This window comes from Phanerochaete carnosa (genome assembly GCF_000300595.1).
Source record: "Phanerochaete carnosa HHB-10118-sp unplaced genomic scaffold PHACAscaffold_1, whole genome shotgun sequence".
Taxonomy (NCBI): Eukaryota; Fungi; Basidiomycota; class Agaricomycetes; order Polyporales; family Phanerochaetaceae; genus Phanerochaete; species Phanerochaete carnosa.
The window spans coordinates 773,206-799,213 of record NW_006767628.1 but is presented as its reverse complement, the minus strand read 5'-3'; the positions used below and the strand labels follow the sequence as shown (position 1 = coordinate 799,213).

The 26,008-nt window shown below is 52.0% G+C and overlaps 9 protein-coding genes across 9 annotated transcripts; 7 read left to right on the top strand and 2 right to left on the bottom strand.

Moving 5' to 3' along the window:
- Positions 1-901: 901 nt before the first annotated feature.
- PHACADRAFT_246228 (uncharacterized protein) lies at positions 902-2,197 on the bottom strand. The gene is made up of 10 exons (XM_007389766.1): positions 2,136-2,197; positions 1,998-2,074; positions 1,840-1,944; positions 1,761-1,781; positions 1,616-1,708; positions 1,550-1,560; positions 1,444-1,495; positions 1,373-1,391; positions 1,292-1,298; positions 902-1,236 (listed from the first exon to the last, which is right to left on the bottom strand). Exons 1-10 carry the CDS (start codon positions 2,191-2,193, stop codon positions 1,230-1,232), a joined length of 450 nt encoding a protein of 149 aa, XP_007389828.1. The 5' UTR covers positions 2,194-2,197; the 3' UTR covers positions 902-1,229.
- A 446-nt stretch (positions 2,198-2,643) lies between these two features.
- Positions 2,644-3,350, top strand: PHACADRAFT_189498 (uncharacterized protein; the record flags this gene model as incomplete). Its single annotated transcript, XM_007389765.1, has 2 exons — positions 2,644-3,207; positions 3,258-3,350. The coding sequence occupies 2 exons, from the start codon at positions 2,644-2,646 to the stop codon at positions 3,348-3,350; spliced, it is 657 nt and encodes a 218-aa protein (XP_007389827.1).
- Positions 3,351-3,767: 417 nt separating this feature from the next.
- On the bottom strand, positions 3,768-5,061 carry PHACADRAFT_246225 (uncharacterized protein). The gene is made up of 3 exons (XM_007389764.1): positions 4,547-5,061; positions 4,483-4,493; positions 3,768-4,431 (listed from the first exon to the last, which is right to left on the bottom strand). The coding sequence occupies exons 1-3, from the start codon at positions 5,015-5,017 to the stop codon at positions 3,855-3,857; spliced, it is 1,059 nt and encodes a 352-aa protein (XP_007389826.1). The 5' UTR covers positions 5,018-5,061; the 3' UTR covers positions 3,768-3,854.
- Positions 5,062-5,863: 802 nt separating this feature from the next.
- Positions 5,864-9,033, top strand: PHACADRAFT_246222 (glycosyltransferase family 33 protein). Its single transcript, XM_007389763.1, has 12 exons — positions 5,864-6,154; positions 6,203-6,393; positions 6,456-6,604; positions 6,658-6,820; positions 6,873-7,314; positions 7,368-7,482; positions 7,537-7,612; positions 7,670-8,104; positions 8,160-8,534; positions 8,587-8,762; positions 8,817-8,866; positions 8,928-9,033. Exons 1-8 carry the CDS (start codon positions 5,947-5,949, stop codon positions 7,925-7,927), a joined length of 1,602 nt encoding a protein of 533 aa, XP_007389825.1. The 5' UTR covers positions 5,864-5,946; the 3' UTR covers positions 7,928-8,104; positions 8,160-8,534; positions 8,587-8,762; positions 8,817-8,866; positions 8,928-9,033.
- Positions 9,034-9,229: 196 nt separating this feature from the next.
- PHACADRAFT_246220 (uncharacterized protein) lies at positions 9,230-11,072 on the top strand. The gene is made up of 8 exons (XM_007389762.1): positions 9,230-9,304; positions 9,362-9,402; positions 9,478-9,851; positions 9,905-9,994; positions 10,050-10,183; positions 10,244-10,413; positions 10,469-10,912; positions 10,972-11,072. Exons 1-8 carry the CDS (start codon positions 9,276-9,278, stop codon positions 10,992-10,994), a joined length of 1,305 nt encoding a protein of 434 aa, XP_007389824.1. The 5' UTR covers positions 9,230-9,275; the 3' UTR covers positions 10,995-11,072.
- Positions 11,073-11,421: 349 nt separating this feature from the next.
- Positions 11,422-13,820, top strand: PHACADRAFT_203573 (uncharacterized protein). Its single transcript, XM_007389761.1, has 12 exons — positions 11,422-11,781; positions 11,953-12,149; positions 12,206-12,342; positions 12,395-12,553; positions 12,606-12,684; positions 12,733-12,804; positions 12,856-12,892; positions 12,947-12,966; positions 13,023-13,105; positions 13,163-13,203; positions 13,256-13,325; positions 13,385-13,820. The coding sequence occupies exons 2-12, from the start codon at positions 12,053-12,055 to the stop codon at positions 13,640-13,642; spliced, it is 1,053 nt and encodes a 350-aa protein (XP_007389823.1). The 5' UTR covers positions 11,422-11,781; positions 11,953-12,052; the 3' UTR covers positions 13,643-13,820.
- A 175-nt stretch (positions 13,821-13,995) lies between these two features.
- Positions 13,996-15,653, top strand: PHACADRAFT_167724 (uncharacterized protein). Its single transcript, XM_007389760.1, has 10 exons — positions 13,996-14,293; positions 14,346-14,507; positions 14,563-14,641; positions 14,691-14,762; positions 14,824-14,860; positions 14,922-14,941; positions 14,992-15,074; positions 15,124-15,164; positions 15,224-15,293; positions 15,341-15,653. Exons 2-10 carry the CDS (start codon positions 14,505-14,507, stop codon positions 15,593-15,595), a joined length of 660 nt encoding a protein of 219 aa, XP_007389822.1. The 5' UTR covers positions 13,996-14,293; positions 14,346-14,504; the 3' UTR covers positions 15,596-15,653.
- A 1,447-nt stretch (positions 15,654-17,100) lies between these two features.
- Positions 17,101-17,900, top strand: PHACADRAFT_203571 (uncharacterized protein; the record flags this gene model as incomplete). The annotated part of the gene is made up of 5 exons (XM_007389759.1): positions 17,101-17,164; positions 17,228-17,367; positions 17,419-17,577; positions 17,639-17,717; positions 17,767-17,900. The coding sequence occupies 5 exons, from the start codon at positions 17,101-17,103 to the stop codon at positions 17,898-17,900; spliced, it is 576 nt and encodes a 191-aa protein (XP_007389821.1).
- Positions 17,901-19,960: 2,060 nt separating this feature from the next.
- PHACADRAFT_189490 (uncharacterized protein) lies at positions 19,961-20,837 on the top strand (the record flags this gene model as incomplete). Its single annotated transcript, XM_007389758.1, has 6 exons — positions 19,961-20,024; positions 20,081-20,220; positions 20,273-20,431; positions 20,488-20,566; positions 20,619-20,690; positions 20,746-20,837. 6 exons carry the CDS (start codon positions 19,961-19,963, stop codon positions 20,835-20,837), a joined length of 606 nt encoding a protein of 201 aa, XP_007389820.1.
- Between the last annotated feature and the right edge of the window lie 5,171 nt (positions 20,838-26,008).

Genomic DNA, 26,008 nt, shown 5'->3' with positions numbered 1-26,008 from the left:
AGCCGAGTCGCGGCGGGACCAGGACCGTCTGGTGCACTGTCGCAAAGGCCAGATGCCGTTCAGTCGCTTGGAAGCCAGTGTGGTAAGTTTGCAGAGCAAGCAAGTGAGCTTGCGAAATGACACGCCACCATGCAGGTGATTGCCTTTTCGGAGGTACGCCCGCAGACGTGTGTGCATCAGGAAATAGAATAGGGTACAGTTTTCTGAAGCAGGCCTAGACACACTTCCGGAAAGCTATCGCGCAGCCATCTGAAAGGAAACCTTTAGCCACAAGTATGCCCTTCCAAGCAGTCGCGGCATCACACCGATATCACAGAAGCTCTTCTAGCGGGCTTTCCGATGTGCTTGAATGCGCAGATGCACGTCGTGACAACAACGCTATCTATTGTGAACTGCCGCAGCGATTCCACCCCGTGTAGCTGGACGCAGTGATCAGCCCACAGTTTGTTCGTGTGATGCCACAGAAGAGAGCGGAATCACTTATGAGGACGCCTAGTTATAGGTGACATGAAAGGCGCGCCGGACGCTATGCTGCCGAGGAAATGTCCCGTACTCCCTACGGCGAGGGGAGATCTAGAAGTCAGTATACGGCTAGATAGTGTTCTCGGCTCGCTTGAGTAGTTCTTCCCTGGGAGTACAAAGAGCTGGGGGAATGCTGACCTGCTCGGCGAGTATGTTTGCATGAGGTATGTATGATAGCAAGCGAAAAGAAATAGAAGCAGCCGCATTGTATTGTATCTGAGAAGGCATGATTCGCCGCCCATGAGCCAGCAATATCATACGCGGGCCCTATAGCACTCACCAGATGGGCGGAGACCAGCTCTCATCTCGCAAAAGGTCCAATTGGGTTTTTATATGCACCGCACCGTCTCGATTTGGCGCCATCAGCATAATCAGCGAGAATCGAGAACCGGAGAGACAGGCTGCTATCAAACCTCTGCGGCGACGAGCTGACGAAACGAGACATTGACACTGCGGGACATGTGGTGACTGGTCGTTCCTAACAGTAGCGGGCAATAGCATCACAAAGAACTTGAACGATGATGCAGACAGGTGCGATGGCGATGGCGATCTCTCCGCAGACAAGGCCGATTGCACAGATGAGGATTTCGTCTACACACAACTCAGTGTTCGACATCAGCGAAGAGTTGCCAACCTTCGTAGACAGGTGCTATATTACAGGACGAACAAATGGTGTACCTTTCACAGCGATCGATAAGCGGGGAATATCATACACTGACCAAAATATATCAGTATGGTTCCCGTAGAGTATGAAGACTGAAGCACGTACCTATCATCTGAGAGAGCAGATGAATAAAAAGGTGAATGACATTAAAAAGTTGAACCCGCTGTCAGATTTAGCTGTACGTACCGTGGAAATCCCAGCGAGTCTGAGATCCACGTGAGCCGCTGGTATGTCACACAACAACCAAACTGACGAACCTTTCTCGGATCTGCAGGTGCATGGCTGACATAGCGATTGTTATCCGGTGGGCTATGACAAAGAAATCAGAGCCCGATGAGATGGAGAGAGGCATTGACATCTCACCGTTCCTTCGACTAATATGCGACTGTTCAGACAATAACGCATCTCCGATTTTGACAGCACGCTTACCTTGCAAGACGCTAGCATACTTTGCAGTGTAATACATACGGCACTAACAGTAAGCACCGGGGACCATTCGTTGCCTAGAATTGAAGCGCATATCTGCACCGCCATGTTAAGCCACTCAAGCGGACGAAGGAACCAGATTGCGTACGTGACCGTTGGAGTAAACGTGCTAGAGACACACACAAATCAGGAAACCACGATGTTACAGGTCAGAAGGTGCCACGAACCGGATGAATGGGTGCCTGATTCTCGTCATCTACAACGAACATGACTGCTGGCGGCGTAATTGGATACGAATTGTCGAACACAAAACGGAGAGCGAACTTTTCGCCCTACGTAAATAACCTTAGTGCATAGAGGTAGTTGACTCGGAGAAAACACACACCTCATAGAGTGTATTACCGAGGACTTCTAAGGAGAGAATCCATGTCTGGAAGTCGTCTGCCTTCAGCAGAGCGATTCCTGGCGTATACCGGGCGAATTTCTCAGCTTCCCGCACCCTAAAACGCAATTTACAGCACACCTGTTGGACAACCTGTGAGTTGCAGGTCTCTCAACTCCTTCTGCAACCGCCTGGACATGGAAGAGTGGGCGAGACAAGCACGGGCCAAGCGCTAAAATTGCGATCGCGATGTAGGCACGTGTGGGTGTTCCACTTAGACGCCAAATACCCCTAGCTTAGGGGTATGTGTAAGCCCGACAAGCCGGGTCGTCGCAGGTTGTCCGCACTCCTTCCAGTCTTACTCTCTCCTTCATAACCCGCACACTCAAAATCATGTCTGTAGCAAGATTTGCATTGCAGACGACCTCGTCGTTGAGGCATGTGCTCAGAACGCGGGCAATACCTGTGGCAGCGAGGCACCTGTCCTCAACCGCCCCGGCATATGCTGGCCTGCTTCACGGACACACCCTGGTGACGGCTTCAGCGCGGCGGACACAAGTAACACTATGCCCGGAACGTCCCATGCAATGTACCCGCCTCCTTACATGCTCTCGGCGCGTGCCAGCTGAACATCTTGCTAGATAGATCCATGTTCATCCAAACCGAGACCACACCGAACGAAGATTCGTTGAAGTTCATCCCCGGAGTGCCCGTCATGGAGAAAGGCAGTGCAGAGTTCCTAGACACTCGTTCTGCATTCAAGTCACCACTTGCAATTCATCTCCTGGGCGTCGAGGGCGTTACAGGCGTGTTCTACGGCCCCGATTTCGTCACGGTATCCAAAGACCCGGAGACGTCTTGGGCAGTGATTAAGCCTGAGGTGTATTCGAACCTCATGGAGTTCTTCTCATCCGGCCAGCCTCTATTCCGGTCGGAGGAAGACCGGGCAGCCGCAGGCCCGCAAGATACGCGGATATTGGACACGGACTCTGAGACGGTCGCAATGATCAAGGAACTGCTTGACACTCGAGTACGACCTGCCATCCAGGAGGACGGCGGCGATCTTGAATACCGTGACTTCACTGATGAAGGTATCGTACACGTGAAGCTCAAGGGTAGCTGTCGAGGTTGCGACTCGAGTACGGTCACGCTCAAGAGCGGCATCGAGCGGATGTTGATGCACTACATACCAGAGGTCAAGGGTGTGGAACAGGTGCGTCGCTGCCTATACAGTCGGTAGGCTAATGCTGACTTGTTCTGCAGATCCTTGATCAGGAGGAACAGATTGCTCTCGAAGAGTTCGAAAAGCTCGAGAAAAAACTGGGTCACGAACCAGAGAAGAAAGACGCAAGGTAACGTATCGGCCTTTCAGAATATCGCAATTATTGATGATGTATCTAGCCCACTCGCCCAATACATGTCCGTATGAATTGTGCTAGACACTCGTTCTTGTATCCATAGCTCTCCATCTCCCCCCACTCTTACGCACAATCTACATTTCTGAGCCCCATCGCCCTGATTCTTGATAGAAGACAGCGCTATCTAGCTGTTGAGTACCCGAACATAGACTATATGATTGTACTATCAGTAGCGCACACCGATAGGCATAGGCAGAGAGCCGTCTGGGAAAGAAATGTCTGCGAGGCCAAGCTGACGGCACTTCGAGGGTCGCCTCGACCTTCCTGCGGACAGCAAGCAGCCAGCCAGGTTTTCAAATGATACAGCCAAAGAGATCTGCACTACAATGGATGCATGCAAGCGATTGGTTTCTATGTTACAGTAGTACATTCCTTCTGAGATCTATATGTCGAGATGATTGAAAAGACACCGAGGCATTTACACGCAGCACATAGCAATAAATTAGGCGGCGATGGCGGCCTCGATTTTCTGTTTCTCTTCCTCCGTCTTCGCCTCTCCAATACGCTTCTCTCTGTCCGCCGTAATCTCGTCTAGAATAGTCCTCGCCCCCGTCTCGATGAGGATCTTTGCGAGGCGTGAGCCGACAGCCTCAGCATCTCCGACGCTTGCAACCGTCTCTTCGAGCGAGTGCTGCACGTGGCGGTCTCCAGTCAGCGAAGTGACGCAGCCCGTGATCTTGAGCACTCCGCGCTGCGCGTCGCCCTCCCGCACGAGCTCCGTGCTGACGCCAACGGGAACGCTGCACCCGCCTTCGAGTACGCGGAGGCATGCACGCTCGGCCGCGCAGCGCCACTCCGTCGGCCAGTGCGTGATCGTGCGTAAGAGGGCCTGCGACTGTGCGTCGTCGGCGCGGATCTCGATGGCAAGCGCGCCTTGGCTGACGGCGTAGAAGAGCGTCGGCGGCGTGATATCCGACGAGATGCGGTCCTGCCAATTGAGGCGCAGCACTCCGGCCTTGGCGAGGATAAGGGCGGTATAAGGGCTGTCTTCTGCGTCGAGCTTTGAGAGGCGGGTATTCCTGGGCAAGAGTCAATATGTAGTTCAGCAGGCTGAACGACTGTATGCGTACAAATTGCCGCGCTTTGAATGAGGGATGAGCTTTGATCTGCTAAGCGACATACTTGGCCACTCACAACATCTTTGAAGACTAGCTTGGGGAACATCCTCTTCAGCTGCGCCACTCGTCTCACACTACTTGTTCCTACAACCGATCCCTCCGGCAGCTCCTCCACGGTCTTGTACGACAGACCCTTCCTGACGATGAGTGAATCGACGGGATCCTCGCGCTCGAGCACGCCAGCGATTGCACAGCCCTCGGGAAGGACAGTTGGTACGTCCTTGTAGCTGTGTACAAGCATATCGACGACGCCCTCCTTGAGCGCAACCTCGAGCTCCTTCGTCCAGAGGGACTTTCCCCCGAGGAGGTACAGGGCCTGCGACTGGTTATGATCGCCGCCGGTCGTCATGAACGACGCCTCGAGCTGCGTGGACGGGGACGCGGCCTTGAGTGCATCCTGGACCATGTACGTCTGGATCTTGGCGAGCTGCGAGGCCCGCGACGCGAGCAAAAACTTCCGGTTGGCATCGCCGGACGCTGAGGACATTGTGGCGGGAGGTATGGTGAGGAAAAGACTCAAATGGGCTAACAGGGCTTTTGTGCGTGCTCGGGAGACGGAGAGGCCATTATCGCGCGGAAAAGCAGGCGGTCGGTTCCTCGAAAATCCATCCGGCAGGTGCCGCTTGAACCATTGCCGTCGCGAAACCTCTCAAGGTCGTGGGATAGCGTCGAAGCAAAACATGCACACCGGTACAGACTGTTGATGAAAGTCAAATGTATACAGAGTCGCCTGCATCTCGCAGACAGTCGTATGGAGGACGAAAGTGCTTCAATGGTTTAAGCGCCCATTGAACCACAAGCCCAAGAAAATGGGCAGAGATTGAGGCCTTGAGGGGCGATATCGGTGCTGTAATATCTCTCATAGAGTGCAGGCGAAAGATGTGTTATATTGGAAGAAGTGTTCCTTGCTAAACCACGTTGAAAGGCGGTCGAGTAGCTACACCACTCAACGAAAGATTAACGCAAGTATTCCAGAAGGAATTTCTCTACATCCCCGCGAGCGCCTGCTTCTCCATCTACAAGAATCACGGAAGGCAAGTGACTCTAAAGCAGAGATGAGGAAAATGACATTGTGAAGAACAAGAACGAGCGGACGTCAGGATTTATACTTCAAACTTGTTTGGCGTTATTTGGCTGACAGACTTGACGCCGATGGTATGTGCAGGAAGCGAGCAACTCCTCCCCGATTCGCCTTCTACTCGATAGCTTTGCTGTATACACAGCACGATTTGCTGCCTCTCCGTCACCTATATCGTGGATAATTTGCGGAGAAATTTGCGGATTAGCAGCTGAAGAATTCGGGTCGTGACTGGCGCGTGTGGCAAAAGCGCCTGCACAGTGTCGCCACGACATCCTCGCACCCTACAACATTCGCACCACGCCGCATCTGAATGTGTCTCTAGGCATCGAACAAATATGGTCACCTCGTACACAACTGAGGTGCTGATTATACTAGGTCTGGGACTCTTTGTATTCTGGATATGGTTCCAGGCTCGCGAGAGGCCTTTGCTGCGCTCTGTGGCCATCCTCGTGCTTGGCGACGTCGGGAGGAGTCCGCGTATGATGTATCATGCGGAGAGCTTTGCTGGCCTTGAGTTCGAAACTTATGTGATTGGAAATAAGGGTACGTCGCACTCAATGGTTATGCAGTGCAGGACATGACGCAAGACAGGAGCAACACCCATACCATCCCTCTTGTCGTCTCCCAACGTCCGGTTCTTATACCTCCCCGACCCACCGAAGCCAATACCTGGCGTCCCCTTTGTGCTCTTTGCTCCCTGCAAGATCCTGTTGCAAATATTTCACATACTCGACGCTTTGTTGAACAGGGTACCGCATCCGCCAGAGTTCATTCTCGTACAGGTCTGTTTGGAGCTTCGCATTGATGAATCTGAGAGTCTGATATGTATTTTATTGAAAGTAAGAACCCTCCCAGTATCCCAACTCTTGCGTTGGTCTGGCTGGTCGGCCGCATCCAAGGGATCAAGGTTATCATTGACTGGCATAACCTTGGATGCAGTATCCTCGCTTTGAAGCTTGGGCAGAATCATTTGTTTGTTAAAGTCGCCGAATGGTACGTGCTCAGTTATCACAGGACACGAACGGGAACAGACGGCTGCGTGACAGGTTCGAGTCGTACTTTGGTCGCTCCGCTTATGCGCATCTCTTTGTCACGCGAGCCATGCGCGACTACTTGGTAGAGAACTGGGGTCTTAAGGGCATGAAAACTGTACTGCATGATAGGCCGCCTGCACGCTTTCACAGAGCGGCTCCTTCAGAGACACACCGGGTACGTACCCTGTGCATGCGCTCGCCCGAACAGGACTGAGCCCGCCGAACAGCTCCTCCTCAAGCTTCGACCTTCGTTAGACGTATCCGCCCTTCCTTCCTTCCTTCCGCCCTGCACACCCCCAAACTCAACACCGTTCACACACCTGACTGCAGACGCGCCCATAGACACACTCACGCTGATCGTGGACAGCGCCTTCGACGGCACACCGATGCCACAGAAGCGTTCGGATCGCCCTGCACTCCTCGTCTCGAGCACGTCCTGGACGCCTGATGAAGACTTTGGTATGCTCCTGCAGGCACTGACTCTCTACGAGCACAAGGCCCGCGCAGCGGACGGACGCCTGCCGAAGGTGCTCATGGTCGTCACAGGCAAGGGCCCTGATCGCGCGCGGTACATCCAGGAGGTCGCGGAGCTCCAGGGAGAGGATGGGTGGAGGTATGTGCGGTGTATCAGTATGTGGCTCGAGGCGGCGGATTATCCGATTATGCTCGGTATGATACCCATCTGTAAAGTAATGTGGAGCTCGGACTCATGATATTGACAGGCTCGGCCGACATCGGCATCTCCCTACACTCCAGCTCCTCAGCACTCGATCTCCCTATGAAAGTAGTCGACATGTTTGGATGTGGATTGCCTGTATGCGCTCTCGACTTTGCATGGTGAGCATTAGTCATGCCTGTTTATGTTGTTACTCTGGACTGAAGCGTGTACAGCTTGGATGAGTTGGTCAAAGACGGTGTAAACGGGCTGGTCTTTCGCAATGCAGAGCAGCTTGCTTCACAGCTCGAGGTACTCCGAAAACTCGCCGACTCTATGGCATCGTCTGACGTCTTTTCTCTTCCACAGAGCTTACTAACGGGCTTTCCGAACTGTCAAACCCTCGACTCACTCCGCCGCTCACTCATCCGCAACACACCTATTGAGCCAGGACGCATGGAGCATCTAGGGCTACGCTCACCCGACTCACCGAGCGCGCACACCGACGCACCCGACTGGCCGGGTCATGCTGAGGAACCTGGGGCAGTAGAGGAATGGGAATGGAGCTCGTGGTCGCAGAACTGGGATCGAGTGATGAAGCCGCTGATATTGTCGGATGTATATTGAGAAAAGTCTAGAGATACAGATTAATGTGGAGATACATGATTGACGGGATGCAATGAAGTATGTTTAGCTGCCCGCTGTCGCAGCAAACGTGAGCGTCTCGACGCGACCCTTGCCCTTGCATTCCTTCTGGAGCAGCTCGTTGATGACGCGGAACTGGCCCGGGTCGATGAGCATGATCTGTAGCAATGGCTTCAGAAACGCGACGAGTAAGCGGAGTGTTAAGGTTACGTACCGCTTCCCACTCATCCTGTCCCATCTCATCCTCCTCTACCTTTTCTGCACCCTCGACAATCTGTTCCCGAAGACGCTTGCCATCCTTCGTCGGCATCGAGACACGGACACGCATGCGTGCACGTTGTATGGGCAGCTTCGATTCCGTCTGAAGCAGGCGGATGACCTCCGAGACCTGGCTCTTCGCCGTCTTGCCCTGCTTAACACTGAAGCCTGCCTCTGTCATGGCCTTGTCGATAACGCCGACGGGGTAAGGCCGTTGTGTCTCAGGGTCGACGCATTTCTCTGCTACTAGTGTCGCGATCTCTTTTCGCAAAGCAGAGAGATCATGCTCGCGCTCCTTCTCGCCCACTTGGAGTTCGCCCTTCTTCAAGATCTGTGCCGCCACCATGAATTCAAAACGAAACAATGAGCAGCGACGCACGCACCTCCTTCACGATCTCGTCAGTGTCTGTGGTACTGAAGGCCTTCTGCAGGTCTTGGTGCTTTGCAAGCTCTCCCTTGGAGACGTTTACGAACACGTTTGCAATTTGCAGGACGTCATCAAGGTTCGTCTCGACCCCGTTCCGCCACTCCTGCACTTTGTTCTTGTAGCATGCGATCTGTTAGATTACAGCTTAGCGGCGGGCTTGTAGCCAAGAGGTAGACCTTGATACCTCGAATCGCTTTCCCCCCTTCTTTAGACGGACGATAGATACGTTCGTAAGTCTGAGAACGTCGGGGGCACCCGTAAAGATCTATGCAGCAGCAGAGTGAATAGGCTGCGCACTTAATTTGGCCTGAGGGCTGTTGAATGGGCATCCTGGGCAAAGTGTTCTCACCGTATGTAATCCCCGAGTGTCTGTCGTCGTCGTCAAATAGGTCGTCCAAGTGCCGGTACCGTCGCAAACGAGTCGAATGAAGTCAGCTCTAAGATTAGCCTATAACAAGAAAAACGGCTGGCAATGTGTGGAGGATAAGTCCTTGCTACGGCAATTTGTAAAATAATTATAGAATCAACACCGCCATGCCGGTCGCACAGCCGATACTCGACTCCTGCTCTCGCAGCTCTCCTCCGTAAATCCCCCATCGTCGTTCCTGGTCGCGTACATAGTACTGTAATACTAATATTTCAAGGATGAAAGGCATCGGCAAGGCGTTCGCACGGTGAGCAGCACATCGGTCATCCGCTCTCGAGCTGCTATAGATCGTGGTGGGATTTAGGACGCCGCACATGATAACGAGCAAGGTCGGCCTGTCGAAGAGTACGTCCTATGCTCTGAAAGCCGTGCGCCGGCGAATGTCCATCTATACCCACCTGTCTTTCTCGTGACTTGCAGAGTCGAATGATCCCGAATTCGACGACTATAATCGCAGGTTCTCTACTCTCGAGTCCGCAGCGGAAAAGCTCCTAAAGGATACTAAAGCTTTCGACGACGCGGTGACGAACCTATTCTCGTCGGGAGCCGGATTCTCCAATCACTTCGCTACGCTATTCCGTCCGCTCAACGGAGAATATGATATCTTGCGCAAGTTCCCTGAGGCGGAGCACACGGTCAAGAACGTCGACCAATACGAGAGCCTCATGGATGAGCTGAAGAGCGCGGTCGTGCCTGAGCTAGAGCTTATCCAAAGCAGAGTCATGGGACCGGTGAAAGAACTGCAGGGCGTCATGAAGCTGGTTCGAAAGAGCATCACCAAGCGTGAGCACAAGGTGCGTGCGCTTACATAGAGTGTGGCGGCCAGCTAATGGGGCGACTACGTTAGCTGACGGACTACGATCGCTACAACAACTCTCTCACGAAGCTGAGGGACAAGAAGGAGAAATCCTTGAATGACGAGAAGAATTTATTCAAGGTCCGCCTTTTCTCCTCGCCTTCGTTACCTCGCTCTCAATGACATGTTTCCGTAGCTGGAACAAGACTTTGAAATCGCATCGAACGAGTATGACTATATCAACACCGCCCTCAAGACCGATCTGCCGAGATTCATGCAGATGGCCACGCAATACATTGACCCATTGTTTCATTCCTTCTTCTACATGCAGTACGTATCGTCATTGAGCTGAACGAAGACCGCAGCGCCACTCACTCTTGGACGATCTAGGCTAAACATATTCTACCTACTACTGGAGAAGTTGAACGGCTATGCTGAGAGCGCTCAGTACGATGTCTCTGTCCCTCCTGCCCAGGTTGCCATAGACTATGAGGCTAAGCGCACCGACGCCTGGTCTCGCATAGAAGAGCTCAACGTCACTAAGAGGTTTACCAGCACATGTAAGCTACTCCTACTATACGTATTGCTCGAACGCCAATTGTTCTACGTCTATAGCGAAACTCGTTCAGCAACGTCGTGTGGAGTCTGGTAGCGGCACGCCGAACCTCAACCGCGCTGCCTCTTCTGCCACGACTTCCTCGACCAATTCGCGCTTAGCGCCGCCGGTTCGCGGTGCCTCTTCATACGAGAAGAAGTCTCCTCCACCTCCTCCACATTCGTCGTTCCCTTCTACTGCGCCCCCACCATACACTCCTGGTCCCACGGGCGCGAGCTTCACGGCAACGAAGAAAGCACCGCCTCCACCCCCACCACTTAAGCCCAAGCCCAAAGCCGCAGAGCCCGAGAAGCAATACGTGGTTGCATTGTACGATTTTGAAGCACAGGCCGACGGCGATCTCGATTTCAAGACTGGCGATAGGATCGAGGTTGTAGAGCGGACTGGGAGCGCGGAGGACTGGTGGACTGGTCGGCTTAGGGGACGGCAAGGTGTCTTTCCTGGTACGTACACACCCTAAAATATACGTTGCGCCGGCGGCGGTTGCTGACCGACCCGGAAGGCAACTATGTTCAAGAAGCGTAGAGTTTGCGCCGCTAAGTATAACAGAACTTCGGATGAACATTTGTATCTTACGCTACATGTGGAATCGGTACCCTTCTTCGTAACTGGCTTCGGCCTGCACGGAACAGTGAAGCTGCTTTGGAAGCGTGTGTGGCTTCCGCTCTGACGCGGGGACGACCATGCGGAGACTTTTTTTCCTCCGACTCAGCATGAAACTTTATGCCAGATTGAGTATGGTGCGCACCTCCAGCGTGTACATCGTACAGTATACACATCTTGACGCTCCGTCAGAGCATGTTCCTCCGTGGCTCGGAAGGGCGACCCGCCCGCCTTACTATGCATAGCCGCCAGCTCCGGTTCGGAACTGAGCCGGATACCGAATCCTCGCATGCAGAGCCTGTCCCTGGTAACCCACAGCTGAGGTTACATCCCATCTGTGTAGATGTTCAGATATTGATGTACCTTGTCAGCTGTGCGGCGGCTCGTTTAAACAACGTGCTGATCTTCCGAGCTCGAGGACAGCGCACAGGGTTGTGTGTCCTGTCCACCGAGAGAAGCTGTCTCGAGCTGTGCTCGCAAAGATGCGCCAAAGTTCTGAGCCTCTGCCGTACCGCTGACGCTCCTGCGGAGCTTCTCCCGTGCCTCGGGCGGGTTTTTGTCTCCTTTGCACGTGGACCTATATGCAATGAGGGCTTTCACCACTGATCCTTGGTCACACCGCGCGTTGAACTGCGATCTCTACTCGTAATTGCTGTTAGGCGGCAATGATCGCGTAGTGAAGATGGCCCGACCTCCAATATTCTAGACTGTGAGTATCTAACAGTTGCTACGGGCTGCGCAAGAAAGAGACACTGGAGTGGACATGTTGCAGTGGCGTCCATGTCAGCGGCCATACAGCTCCTCGTGCGGGATGCATTGGTTCTAGTGGCCTCGTGTCGGGATCACCACAGATTATCGAGTACTGAGCGTTTCTTCGCAGACGCCGCGGAAACTAGCGAGTATCGGTGTAACGTACAGTTCTGATTTGCGGAAGACTGCCGCCCAGCGTCAAGCGCACCAGTGCAGGGTTTATTTAAGGGATGTCCCTGGCTGGTCGCGGGCCACGGCTGTCAATGGCTTCCATCCTACCTCCTGCAGGAGAGCTGCTCGGGCTCATTCTACAGACCCTTTTGTACGGTGAGCCAGAATATTCGGGCATGTTCCGTTCTCTCAAATTCTCATGCTGCGATCAGGGGCATACCTCATCTTGTACGTCGCTTCGCTGTACTTCCTGTATGGCGGGAATTTCGATACAAAGCGTCGCGGGCGGAAGTCGCCAAACAAGGCGGTCTTGTTAGGCGGCATCGCCCTCCTCCTCACTGCCACTCCGGTCAGTCCTTGTCGGTCTTTCGATCAAGCTCCAAGCTCATGTAGTTCGGTAGCAATGGATCATTCAAGTCGTCCGTGTATGGACGGCCTTTATCAATCATGCGGACACGCCGAACGGGCCGTTGCTGTATCTGTCTGACCTCAGAGCACCACTTAGTATCGCAAGGTTATCCCTGTATGTGGTAGAAGTCTTCGTGTCCGATTTAATTCTGGTATGTCCGCTCTTCCGTAGCAGACGTTCTGAGTATATTGATAGTGTCCAAGATAGCCCGGCTGTGGATTGTGTGGGGGCGTGATTGGCGTATTGCAGCTGCACCTGTCTTGACCTGGGTGGGCTTGGTTGGTACGTGCCGCCATGTCGTGCCTTAATGCCTGCTCACATTCCTCCAAGTGTGTGGATGCATGTACACCTATGAAATTAGTCGTCTGCCCCCAGGCGTTAACTTCTTTCGGTCCAGTTCCGGTGCGCCGCTGCTCCTCGTTCATACTGTGCTATTCGCTAACAATGCCATAGCCAACTGGGTAGCAGCTGGTCTTGCTCTGACGTTGTTGTAAGCACGGATGACGAAACTTCCACAGCGACGTAACATTGACCGACCGAAAAGTACAAATTTTTACTGCACAGGTCAGCATACTGTCGTCCACGGCTGGACCTCACTGAACAGCTCCTGCAATATTTAGGACTCCTCTCGTGGAAGATTTGGTCAAGTCAGCGCGCGGTCCAGCGTGCGCTGTCAGGCGGCTATAAGCCGTCAACTGCGAGGGTAAGAGTTTATCTAAGCCCAACATGTTCAGCCCTGGAATAAACCATCGTCTTCTAGCGGATCCTTGCCACACTCATTGAGAGCGCAGCCCTATACTCGTAAGATCTACCAATATTTCCTGATATCTCCGTGGTTCTGAGGACGCGACAGTGTTGCAAGCTTGATCATCGTGATCGCCTACTTCGCCCAGTCTTTTGCAAGTTTCACCTGTATCAGCTTGGTGCGTCTGAGCCTTCTCCCGCACACGGCCGGCAGCTAACAAGATCCGATGCCTTTTAGATGGCTCCGCTGGTTGGCATCTCCTACTGCCTCATCATTGTGCGCTACGGCATGGACGGCGCTTTCAGAAACACTGCCCCTATATCGTCGGTCCGATTCTCTCCACAAACTGAGAATGCTGGGAACAGTACATCGCACAGCACAGCAGAGGAGAGCTATGCTATAAAAACATTCTCTACCGGCGGGGTAACGCAGACACATGATATGGGAGAGCCGTGCTTGGATGGGAAACCAGATAGCGAGCATACCGCGGTGTAGGTTGGATGTTCTCACATATGTTAATTGGGCTTAGTATTGCAGCTCTCGTCTCCCGGATACATATGGCGCTTCCTCACTGTCTTCCGAACCCAGTATCGCGAAACCACGAGCCTCATATCGTTACCAAAGACGCTCGATGGGAACTGAGGCAAGTACGGCACAGCGAACCAGCCAGGGTATCAGCCGTGCAGTCCTGCGGTCTCCTTGGGCTGACAGTGACGTGGACAGTTAAACAATAAATCAATAGTAATCTGTTGTCGTAGACACCATTCACGGTACGCGACGTATTTCAGAACCTTATTCCTAAGTAGGATATAGTAATCATTGATCTCGGGTGTATAAGGCGGTGCGGCCGAGTACGACGCGCCCGTCGTCGGCGACGAGTTTCTTGCCCCCGACGATGGCCCAAATCTCGCCTGCCGTCGCTGAACTTCTCGGACTAATATTAGGAACGTTGTTCTATGGTGCGTTTATCGCTCTCTGACCTGTGTGAACGTTGAGCACTTGAAGCTGTGTTTAGGCGCGTATGTCGTGCTCGTCGTTCTATATTTCCTAGTAGGCAAAAGCCGGAAGCGAAGAGGTGCCACGACGAGCAAGTCGACGCTCACAGTCATTATTGTCAATATCCTTCTATTTTTTACTGCTACTGCGGTGAGCGTCGCACGAGCGCGTGAACCCGACCTGGACTGACGTGAGAATTTAGCAATGGATCATCGAAATTATCCGAACCTTCATCGCCTTCATCGGTCGCAGCAGGGAACCTAACGGGCCGCTTCTGTATCTGTCATTGCCGACCAATGGTCTGAATGTCGCACGCCTGGCGCTATACTTAGTCGAAACAGCCGTATTGGCTAACTATAGGATGGTATACCTTCCATTTCTACAGGCTCCTGCAACGATTTCATGTCTGCACGTACTAGGTATATCGACTCTGGTTGGTGTGGCATCGCAAGTGGCTAATTGCCGCGCTACCTATTTGCACATACTTTGCCAGCGTAGGTACGCCTAGTCAACCCACCTTTTGTCCAGGATTTCACCAGCGTTTCAGTCTGCGGAGCGATGTCTGTCTACCAGGTGCACAGGCTGACTCCGAACGAAAACCTTTTCGAGCTCTCCAGTGGTAGTGTGTGGTTTATTATGCTGCACGGCAGACAATCGAAAAGCGATTAACGGACTCACAGCACCTTGGTTTGCGTCTACTCTGACCTGCACCATTGCGTAAGTCTCATTCATTCAACACGTCCGCAGTTATGCAGACAGCGTTGACGTAGTACGCTAGTACGAGTGGATACTGTTCAGGTGCATCCTCTTGTTATAGAACGGCTAAGCGACAGCTCACTGGCTCGCAGCGTTGATATCCTACAAAATCTGGAGCACACAACGAGCAGTGAGACGCGCTCAGACGACATACCCGCACTCTACAACAACTTCGGTATGTATGCTGCTTCCTGCCGTTCTCAAACTGACTAGGCGCACCACAGAGAATTGTGGCTATTGTCATCGAGGGCGCTTTACTATTCACGTGCGTCCACGAGTTTTATATCTGCTGTCGCAAGCTAATGATATTCCGGTCCGCGCTAGCGCATCAAACGCAACCGTCATCATTACCTACTTTAGCCACTCGTTCGCGATGTTTACCTGCATGGATATTGTACGCCTTTGATGGTCCAGTGCGGCTTGAGCTAACCTGTTCGCAAGGCGACCCCACTCACTGGCCTTGCCTTCTGTTTAATCCGGATTGTCCGTTTCGGCCTGGGCGGGACCTTCGAAGCCGACAGACCAATGCTGCACACCTTAGATCTTCGCCGATCGGAATTTTCGCGCTCAAATGCCAGTCGCATCGCCGTCATGGAGCCAGTGGCCATCAAGGACGCTACTATCGAAGCTGTCGCGAAGACGCCTCGGACGAATGCACTGCACCATCCCCAGACCCACCCGCATAATTTTACCTAATTCTGTAGTGTAGTGGCTTATTATGGACATATTTTTAAGAAATATTATATGCCATACGAACTGCTGGAAAGGTGACCGGTGCGATGGGCCAAACCTGACGCTCGCCCGCCGCCCGACTGTTGATTACTTGAGTTGCCAAATACGGTCCCGCGCCCCGTGCTTCCCGAAATGGTCAACCTGTCGCACGGCGGCGACGAGAACCACAACAGCCGAGTCCTTCAGAAATTTACGCTCATTAACACATCCGCCATCTTCAAGAAGAGGCTGCTCGATTTACAGCACGAACCCGCCGACCCTACTTGTGGGAATGTATCCCGCCGCGCAGGGAGAGGTTGTGAGATTAGACTGTACTCTCCGGTTTTTCTGGTCCCCCCCGGGACCCGCGCCGAGCACAGCGGACGCAAGGAGCGCAGCGGGAGGGGAATAAGGGCATGTGAGTGTCACGATGGCTAGCAGTGGACAGCATGGCTCTTTCATGGCCGTCTGCGCCTCAGCCTGCTATCTCCAGCTTGGTGCATCGCTTCTGTCCTTCGCAGCGTGCTGTTAGCTTATTAGGTCTCGACTGGTTGACTCGCAGCTAATTCTGCCTCGATGCTCTTGCAAGCAACATGGTATGACCATAATATATAAAGCGACGTATTGCTGATAGATCGAAAAGTAGAAATATCCGGGACTGTGTAGGTGAGTGTACCACTGTCTGCGCCTTGTGCTTTTTGGATCATAATCATGATCAGAGCATCTCTCGTGGAAGTTTTGGGCAATACTGCGCTACGATGGGCGATGAAATGGCGTGGGAGTTCGACTGCGAGGGCGAGACTTCCAAACTCTACGTGCCCGGTCTCTTGACGACAAGCCGTCATTCCCGGCATTTTGTGGTCGCTCACATCGAGTGTGCAGCCCCGCACGCGTACTTATTCTTCCACATATCAGAGGTTCTTTGATGACAAGATGATTAACGTCCCGTACTTCGTCCAGTCCTCCTGAAGTTTCAAATGCGTCGGCTTAGTGGGCCCGTATCGGTCCCTTGTGCAACGTCAATATACCAATGGCTAACAACAGCTCATGCTTGATGCTTCTTAGATGGCACCATTGATTGGTATAGCCAACTGTCTGATGGCAATAGTCCCCGGTATGAGCAGCGCATTCGGAGGCTATTTTCAGCATATAAGTCTGGTACGTACAGAACCCTCACTCTGCCTGCGAAGTAGACTGAACCGAGCCTCAGGAAGTGACATGAGTCTTACCATTTCCGAAGAAAGTCGTCGAAGGGTCAGACAAGTGCGGATTCAATGAATCAACCTGATCTTCAGCTGCGCAGTTCTGTGATCTACTCTGAGAGCCGAGCATTAGACACCTTCTGCGGTATCATTTTGATGAATGCGCGCAGAAGCCAAACTGTTTTCGTGAGAAGGACAGGAATCAGCAGTCTGAGCATCATGATATATGAGACAGCTAGGCGGAATACAATGCTTCCATTTTATAGCACAGGCCTCTTGCCCTCGACAATGGCTCAAATCCTATCCACCACCGCTCAGCTTCTAGAAATGGTGTTACAGGCACTGCTTTATGGTGCGTCCGCGTCAATAACTCTGCTTTGAAGTCGGGCGAATGCTGAGTACAGGATATGCCTAGGCGTGTACATCGTGTTATTCGTCCTGTCGATGTACTTCCTGGCAGGTGACCGGGACCGTAAACGTAGTGGCGCAGGGATGAACGGGTCGATGATTTTGATTATCATTGGCAATATCCTTCTGTTTGCTACCATCACCGCTGTGAGTATTGGTGACGCGTTTGCGTATTATCCGGAGTGACACATATATTAGCAATGGATCCTCGTAGAGATCCAGGGCTTCATAGGCTTCATCGGTCACGGTAGTGAGCCTAACGGACCCTTTCTGTACTTGATATCCATATTCGACGGTCTGGCTGTCGCTACCTTGGCTCTATACATGGTCGAAACGGCTGTAGCTGACTTCATCATGGTGAGTTCCTCCGTGCTAACCAGCTCCTGCAATAAGTTTATCTCTACACCTGTACATACAGGTGTATCGACATTGGATAGTGTGGCAACGCAAGTGGATGACTGTGACGCTTCCTGCCTGCACATATTTTACCGCTTTGGGTATGTCAGCCCAGTGCATCCATTGTTCTCAAATTCATTGGGATTTCAGTCTGTGGAGCGATCCTTGTCTACCGCATGCACGGGTTGACCACAGATGAAGTCTCCCTCGTCAACTCCTCCTGTGGTGTGGTTTTATACAATGCACCGCAACAGGCAACTCAACGGTGGCCGGCGGATGCATAGCACCTTGGATCGCCTCTACTCTGGCGTGCAATGCTACGTACGTCCTGTCATCTTGCCTCTACATATATGCATTTCATGTTGACGTGGTACTAGTACGAACATATACTGCTCAAGTTCGATTAGAAGAAGCTCACTCGATTGCAGCGTTATTATCCTACAAAGTTTGAAGTACAAATCAAGCAGCGAGGCGCGTCCAAACGATTCACTTATGCTCTACGGTGGCTTCGGTATGTTCATTGTAGTCCCCTGGGTTCTTAGGCTAAATGAACATATTACAGAGAGTCGTGGCTGTTGTTATCGAGAGCGCTTTGCTTTTTACGTACGTCTTTACAGTTTATGTCAACGGTCGCAAGTTCGTAATGCAATGCATGCCAGCACGGCGAGTGTGATAATCATGATCACACGCTTCGCTCGTTCGTATGCGGTATTTATCTGCACAAGCGTTGTACGTTCTTGGTGCTGTATCTCAATTTGCGCTCACCTCATCGGAAGGCCGCCCCACTCGTTGGTCTTGCTTACTGCCTCGTCATCGTTCTTTTCGGCTTCCGTGGTGCCTTCAAGACCGACAGGCTTGCACTGTCCTCCATACAGCTTTCTCCACTGCAATCCCCGCATTTAAATGCTGTCGCCAAGCCAGTACTGACTATCGACATGACATACAGACCGGACAATACCGGGATAGATGACATCGATCCTCATGCTGCGACGATACCCCAGACGGAAGCACATCACCCTCTTTATACTTGATCCTCTTGTCGTACTTGACTCTATGGTCGACTGAGGCCATTAATACAGCATTATCGCTTCGGAATACCCCGAGGCAGGTCCGAGCGCACGAGACCACTCACCACAACTATTTACTGTCGCAGTCAAGACTACGTCCTTGCGGAAGCTACTGTGAGTAGACGGCACGAATGCGCTCACGCAACCCATGACTTCCGATCTGTGTGCGTCCTAGAGCACATGCGCGACGTCCAAAATACCTTGGTGGAACTGTCTGAGTGGCTTGGGCAGACTTCTCGTAGTGTCCCCTGAGCATTCGAAGATTGGATTCAACGCGTTAGGCAACGGATTCTTTCGGTCCTGCTCCGGTACGTCGTTTCCCCTCGTTTGTACTGGGCCAATTATTTACGGTGATGTTACAACCGACTAGATATAGCAGGTGATCTTGCTTTGAGACTACCGTAACAGATCGCGAAGCATTTGGGCGGGATGTCGCCAAAGAGTTGAGAAATACGAGCATCTCTTGCACGGGTGAGCTAACCGCCATTTCTACTTTGGACTATAGGCGATTATTCTTATGCTTAGGATATGTCTCATGGGAGATCTAGTTATGTGAAAACGTGCCCGGACCTTGTAGGCTGTCAGCGCATCAGTCTGTTAGGTTAAGACCTCTTCGGACTCAGGATATCTGGCCATTCGACAAAGCACACGCCTCCCTCAGCAGAGGGTCCTCCCCACTCTTATCGAGGGCATAGCTTGGCACATATATGCCATCCCCGTTTTCTAATCTTTTCTGCGCTCGACAGTGAGGCTGTATCTTAAACCTAATTCTCGTCGTCGCCCACTCCGCCCCGGCAGTCTTGTGCGAGCTACGCGGGCATCGGCTTAGTGAACATATGTCTGCTCTCCGTATAAGGCTAACAGTTGACAGAATTTGATGCTTGTCAGGTGGCTATACTAGTTGGCATAGCCCACGTCCTTATGATCAAGCTGGTCGACATGGCCGGTGTCCCTTGAAGGCGTGCCCAAAGGAAAACTGACTGCGGGTGCACCATGGTGCAAGTAAGTACTACGATCTCCTGTCAACCATCGATCTCATTAATCTTCGTGTCAGGTAGTAGTATATGGCGCGCAATTTGGACGCGGGTGGGTCTATAGCCGTTGTCAATCGTGGCCCAAGGGCTAAGCCGATAATGGTCACCGCCCGACTGAACAGCAGCTTGGCGCGGCCGGCTAGCAGCCAACAGGCCGAGCCGTGGAGACACTAGCGTCAAGGCATCCTGTAGCGTATAAGAGGTCGCAACGGGCGAGGTCGCAGCGGGCTACGACGCCCGACAATGGCTCAAATCCTCCCCACTACCGGCTACCTTCTCGGACTAGTGTTGGAGACTCTGATTTATGGTTCGTCAGTGGCCCTCCTCGCAGCCGGGCGGATGCTAAACACAGGATATGCTTAGGCATGTATATTGTGCTGTTCATTCTCTCCATGTATTTCCTAGTGGGAGACGGAGGACGGAAGCGCAGAGACACCGGGATGAGCAACTCGATGCTCCTGATTACTTCCGGAAATATTCTCCTGTTTGTCACCATCTCTGCTGTAAGCGCCACAATAGTGTCTGTACCTTTCTGGAGCTCACATAGAACGCTAGGAGTGGATTATAATCACTATTCGGAGCTTCGCAGGTTTCATCGATCACGGCAATGAGCCCGACGGGCCACTTCTATACTTCAGCTCGTTAATTGACGGCACGACTGCTGCTGCCATGTCTCTAGGCGTAGTCGAAACAGTCGTAGCCAACTTTGTAATGGTATGTATCTTCCGTATGTTGACGACCTTTTGTAATAGTTTCGTGTCTGAGCACAGGTGTACCGACTGTGGATAGTGTGGGAACGTAAGTGGTTGATTGTGGCATTACCTGCCTGCACGCTCCTCGGCACCCTGAGTACGTCGCGTTGACCCGTATTTAACTCACGCTAGACTCATCAGCATTTCAGTCAGCGGAGTGGTCTTTGTTTATCGCTTGCAAGAGTTGATCCCGAGTGAAAACTTCTTCGAGTCCCCCTGTGGTATGGTTCATAGCGATAGACAAGCAAATTGATATCGTGACTGACAAATGCACAGCACCTTGGGTCGCCTCCTGTATGACATCTTCTGCTGTGTACGTCTCGATTGACGCTTCCGAGGAAGTACATTCGACGCTGACATGGAACTAGCACGAATATATACTGCTCGGGTGGGTCTTACTACTTGATTTCGAACCGATATCCACTCACTTGGCAGTAGGGCTATTAGCGTATAGAGTCTTGAGGACGCAACGAGAAGTTAGACGCGCTCAAACGACGTACCTGCGTACTACAGTGACCTCGGTGCGCATCACTCGGTCAACCAAGTTCTCTAACTGACGAAGTTTTTTTTTTTTCAGAGGGTCGCAACTATAATCATTGAGAGCGCTCTACTGTTCACGTACGCTCCTACTGTTCACATCTACGGTCACAGATTCAATGATATGATAATTCGTGTAGCGTCTCAAGTGCGACAGTTATGCCCGCTTATTTTGCTCATTCGTTCGCATTGTTCACCTGCATGGGCGTTGTGCGTATCCGGCATTCTATCCTATAAATACTCCGCTAAATCATCGAAAGGCTGTTCCACTCATTGGCATTTCCCATTGCCTCATTATTGTTCGTTTCGGCCTTAATGGGGCCTTCAGGACTGGCAGACCAGCGCTATCCTCCATTTACCTTCCTCCACTACAGTCCTCGCGCTCTGCTCCCATCGTAAGTTCGGCTGATATCGATAGAAAGGGACAGCCGTGACCGAAGTAGCATAAATAGGTTAAAATGTACGCCCTTATAATCAAGATGTCCGCCTCTCAGCCGTAGGCTAATAGTACGAGCCCATCGGAGTCGCGATCGGATCTATAGCACCACCAAATAAACTCATCGGAAATTGTGGCGTGCATCGCACAGATCGGTTCGGTACGCCACCTCGGCGGTCTTTGAGTTGGAGTCTCCGAGCTGATACTTGAGTCGATCGATGAGAAGAAGGTGCGATCGAACGGGATATCCTTGTGTTCCATACGAGGCTCGTGTGAAGCGTCCTCAGGTGTTTTCACGCTTTCCTTGATATTTGCATGGCTTTGACGACACGCTAACTCTCGCTCAGCTAGTCCCTCACAACTTTCACATGCATCAGTTTGGCGGAACTATGCAGGCGGTCGATGACGACTACTAGTACCGTTGATAGCACGTGCACCTCGTGTCTCTTGTATGGAGCTACTGGTTGACAGTCTACCGTTTGACCACACTACGGCGTGGATGGTGCTTTCATCCTCTGCTCGTAAGCCTGGTACGTATATGCTTCGCTTTCCATCTTCCGGCAGGGTTGAGCCAAGCCTCACGGGGGTGCGGGTCTCATGCCATTGTCAGTGAGAGCTGAGACAAGGGTATCTCGGCGAGTCCATGTGGTTTTCAGCTGCGTAAACCTGCGATCTCAGACCTGACAGTTTGACGTTCAACGTTGATGTTGGTGTCGTCAATATCTTCTGTGGTATCATTGATGTTCATCTCAGCATAAGGGTCTTGTTCATTCATTCGTTCCCGGATAGATGGAAATCACTGATGCCAATATCAGGATATATTCGTAGCTGATAAGACAATGCGGTGGAGGCTTGGCGCTCTTATCCTCTCACTGAAGTGTTCGCTCTCGACAATGGCCCAAATCTTGCCTCACACCGCTGCCCTTCTTGGGACAGTGCTAGAGTCACTTTTCTATGGTATGTTAGCGACTCATCTCAAGAGTAGATTGAATACTAAGTGCATCATATACTTAGGCGTGTATTCTGTGTTCTTTGTTTTGTCAATGTATTTCCTAGTAGGCAGCAGAGACCGAAAGCGGCCCAGAGGCTCCAAAATGAACACACCAATGCTCTTGATAACTGCCGCTAATATTTTTCTCTTCGCCACCATCACTGCTGTAAGTACTGCCAGTGTAGGACCGTCTGAACCCCCTCTGAGCTAATTGATAATATTAGCAATTCGTTTCTCGAACTATCACTACCTTCAACGGTTTCATCGGCCATGGCAGCGACCCCAACGGGCCCCTGACATACTTCACATCATCCGAAAATAGCAGTCCGCAGATTATCATTTTAGCTTTATAATTGGTTGAGATATCCATAGCTGACTTCATAGTGGTATGCCCCTTCTCTGTTTTCGGCAGGCTCCCGCAATGCTCTGATTTCGACGTGCAGGTTTATCGACTCTGGATCGTGTGGCAACGCAGGTGGCCAATCGTGATACTACCCATTTGCACGTATCTCGCCAGCATAGGTACGGCTTCTCAGTTCGTCTTTTGTCTGTGGACTTACCAGTGTTTGAGGCTTCAGTCTGTGGAGCGATCTTCACCTATCTCGAACATAAGACGGTCCCAAGTGTAAACTACTTCAATTCCCTCTTTGGTACAGTTCTTTGAGACATATGACAGCATACTATTAGTCGCTAATGGACATGCAGAGCCTTGGGGTATTCCTGCTATTGCATGCACTGTTGCGTACGTCTCACCGACCTGGCTTTTATACAAGCAGACATTTAACATTGGTGCGGGATAAGCACTAATGTATATTGCTCAAGTACGTGTTCTTGGCGAGAGTCCTTTTAGAACCAATTCACCGGCCTACAGCATTTTTATCGTACAAGATCTGGAGCACACATCGGGAAGTGAAGTGCGTTCAAATGACATACTTGCGCTCTGCGGTAGCCTCGGTGTGTATAGCTCGTCCCCCTCCCGATCCGTCATACATGAGCTGACCACATACGTTACAGAGAGTTATAGCTATTATTATTGAGAGTGCTCTATTGTTCACGTACGTTTTCGCTGATCATCCATCATATCTCTGTTATGATGGGCATGGTGGCGTGGGATATCATTTCCTTTTTCGTCTCTGACTCTAGTTTAGTAGTACAGCCTTCGTCGACTCATAGAGCACAGCTCCACTGACTCACCCGCAGTCCCTTTGACTAGTAGACTAGTCCTTAGGTTAGGATGAGCAGTAGTATATATACCCCGCGCATGTACAGTAGAACTTCAGCTTTCAGCTCTTTCGTAAATTCATGTTTCTTTATTCTGCTCTAACCTCATCTGCGGATAAGGCGATCAGACAAGCCTCAGGCTTGCTAAGAAACCTCTGTCATAACATTAGCTGAAAGCTTCTCAACAAGGCGGACCTAAGACAGGTCTACGCCACGAAGAATAGTCAAGACGACTACTCCACAAGCAACTGGGGTGAATGACTGCGCCACAGCAGCACACAGACATAACCTTAGGCCTGAAAATAGGCACAACTACCATTGATACGACGAAGGACATTGGAGACGTTGTTTTCAACAACTCTGCCCCAACTGATACTACGCATATCAAGGAACAGTACAAGTACCACAAGGACTCGTCCTCTGCGAACCAGCACAAGAAGAATTCATTCGAGAAAGGGACAGGCTTAACAAAGAAGCCAGGCTTAGAGAAGAACAAGCCCAACAAGCAACTCAACTATCTGCCAGCGTACCACCATCCAGACCACAGACACCACACCCATACGATCAATCTCGCAGACATAGCCGAGCACCCAGCAGAGCAGAAACCTCTACCTCTATTGAAGTAGATGACGAAACACCAGAAGTACAAGGATCACTTCAGGTACCAGAAATCAGACTCAAACCATTCGATATTCCCTTCCCGAATCTCGACGTACCTATCCCACCTGAATGACAGGAAGATCTAGAAACTCTTCGCAGTGAGTTTCTCACACGCAGGGCCCGGCTTCGACTGTCGGGCGCGCTTGAGGCTAGCAGAACGGACCCTCAGTCCGTAGCTCAGAAGAAGGGAAGTCTCTGAGATGTATTTACCTAGCAGAACGGACGCTCAGTCCGTACTGCAATACAGTCAGTACCCTACAGTGTCCATAATGAGAGGATATACGCACGCTCAGAAGAAGGGAAGTCTCTGAGCATGCACGACAGGGAAAAGCAAGTAAATAAGGAAAGCGGCAGGTGCCTTAGCAACTGGTGAGTCAGGAACAAAATAACGAACGCACTATCTAATAAAATACTGTCCAATAGGAATCTGAGTCATCCCGAGACATGTGCGTGCAAGCGCACGAGCCCAAAATCCAACACTCCCCCTCAAGCCTTTGCAAGGCCGAGGGCGGAAGCAAAGTGCTTGGCCTTCATAGACGGCAGAGCCTTTGTAAGGGTATCAGCGACCATGTCCTCGGTAGGACAGTAGGTGACGACGAGGTTGCCGGACTCGATGTGATAACGAATAAAATGGTAACGAATGTCGATATGTTTCGTCCGAGCGTGAAAGCGGTCGTCCTTTGCCAGGGCGATCGCGCTCTGATTGTCCGAGTAAATAGTGGTCGGGTCGAGCGGCATGCGCCACACCTCACAGAGGTAATTGCGCAGCCAGAGGGCTTGCTTTGCGGCATGCGAGAGCGCAACGTATTCAGCCTCTGAGGTCGACTGCGCGACGATGTCTTGGCGCTTCGAAGACCAGGCGATTGCGCCGCCAATGAGGAACGCGTAGCCTGAGACAGCCTGACGGCCCTCGGTTGACATCCCGTCTGCGTCCGAATAGCCCACCAAGGGCTCCGTGTCATCGCCGCCGAGTGTGAGCGCGAGATTGCACGTGCCCTTCAGATAAGCGTACACGCGCCGAAGCGCATTCCAGTGCTTCAAGCCGGGGTTTGCAGCATAGCGCGCGAGTTGCGAGACTGCGTATGCAATATCAGGTCGAGTTGCGACTGCGGCGTACATGAGGGCGCCGAGAGCCTGGCGATAGGGCTTGTGGCGCATGGTTGCAACTTCGGCCGGTGTCAATGGACAGTCCTCTTTGGACAGCCGCAAGTGCGGGTTCATAGAGAGAGCAAGCGGCTTCAGGTCCTCGAAGTTGTAACGACTGAGGATCTGATCAATATACGCGCCTTGCGAGAACGAAACCGTATGCTTCTCGAGATCTCTCGAGATCTCCATACCCAAGAGCCAATGAAGCTCTTCGAGTGGCATTGCCTGAACGCGTGCGTCGATCTTGCTGCTCATCTGCTGCAGTACTCTCTGGTCCGGCGCAATGAGGGTGAGGTCGTCGACGTGCGAGGAGATAATTGCAACATGATCTCCAGGCAGATGGTGGAAGAAGACGGCGTGATCATGTTCAGAGCGTGTGAGACCGGCGTCAGCCATAATGCCGCGCAGAACGAGAGCCCAGCGTCGGCCCGCCTGCTTGAGCCCGTAGATGGCGACCTTAAGACGAAGTATTTGGCCAGGCTTTAAGCCTTTGAGAAGAACACCTGGTGGAGGACGCATAAGATAACTTCGTCGTTCTTGAGTAGTCC

Excerpts from the sequence above, each read along its gene's own strand:
- PHACADRAFT_246228 (XM_007389766.1), bottom strand. The coding sequence starts at position 2,193 with ATGTCCAGGCGGTTGCAGAAGGAGTTGAGAGACCTGCAACTCACAGGT. Across the intron at positions 1,945-1,997 it reads TCGGTAATACACTCTATGAG|GGCGAAAAGTTCGCTCTCCG; the intron begins GTGTGTGTTTTC and ends TTATTTACGTAG. Across the intron at positions 1,709-1,760 it reads ACGTTTACTCCAACGGTCAC|ATATGCGCTTCAATTCTAGG; the intron begins GTACGCAATCTG and ends ATGGCGGTGCAG.
- PHACADRAFT_246225 (XM_007389764.1), bottom strand. The coding sequence starts at position 5,017 with ATGTCCTCAGCGTCCGGCGATGCCAACCGGAAGTTTTTGCTCGCGTCG.
- PHACADRAFT_246222 (XM_007389763.1), top strand. The coding sequence starts at position 5,947 with ATGGTCACCTCGTACACAACTGAGGTGCTGATTATACTAGGTCTGGGA. Across the intron at positions 6,821-6,872 it reads CTCCTTCAGAGACACACCGG|CTCCTCCTCAAGCTTCGACC; the intron begins GTACGTACCCTG and ends CCCGCCGAACAG. Across the intron at positions 7,315-7,367 it reads GGATTATCCGATTATGCTCG|GCTCGGCCGACATCGGCATC; the intron begins GTATGATACCCA and ends TGATATTGACAG.
- PHACADRAFT_246220 (XM_007389762.1), top strand. The coding sequence starts at position 9,276 with ATGAAAGGCATCGGCAAGGCGTTCGCACG. Across the intron at positions 10,184-10,243 it reads CATTCCTTCTTCTACATGCA|GCTAAACATATTCTACCTAC; the intron begins GTACGTATCGTC and ends TGGACGATCTAG. Across the intron at positions 10,913-10,971 it reads ACGGCAAGGTGTCTTTCCTG|GCAACTATGTTCAAGAAGCG; the intron begins GTACGTACACAC and ends CCGACCCGGAAG.
- PHACADRAFT_203573 (XM_007389761.1), top strand. The coding sequence starts at position 12,053 with ATGTCCCTGGCTGGTCGCGGGCCACGGCTGTCAATGGCTTCCATCCTA. Across the intron at positions 12,343-12,394 it reads TCCTCCTCACTGCCACTCCG|CAATGGATCATTCAAGTCGT; the intron begins GTCAGTCCTTGT and ends GTAGTTCGGTAG. Across the intron at positions 12,554-12,605 it reads TCGTGTCCGATTTAATTCTG|ATAGCCCGGCTGTGGATTGT; the intron begins GTATGTCCGCTC and ends ATAGTGTCCAAG.
- PHACADRAFT_167724 (XM_007389760.1), top strand. Across the intron at positions 14,642-14,690 it reads CACATACTTTGCCAGCGTAG|TCTGCGGAGCGATGTCTGTC; the intron begins GTACGCCTAGTC and ends CCAGCGTTTCAG. Across the intron at positions 14,861-14,921 it reads ACTCTGACCTGCACCATTGC|TACGAGTGGATACTGTTCAG; the intron begins GTAAGTCTCATT and ends GTAGTACGCTAG.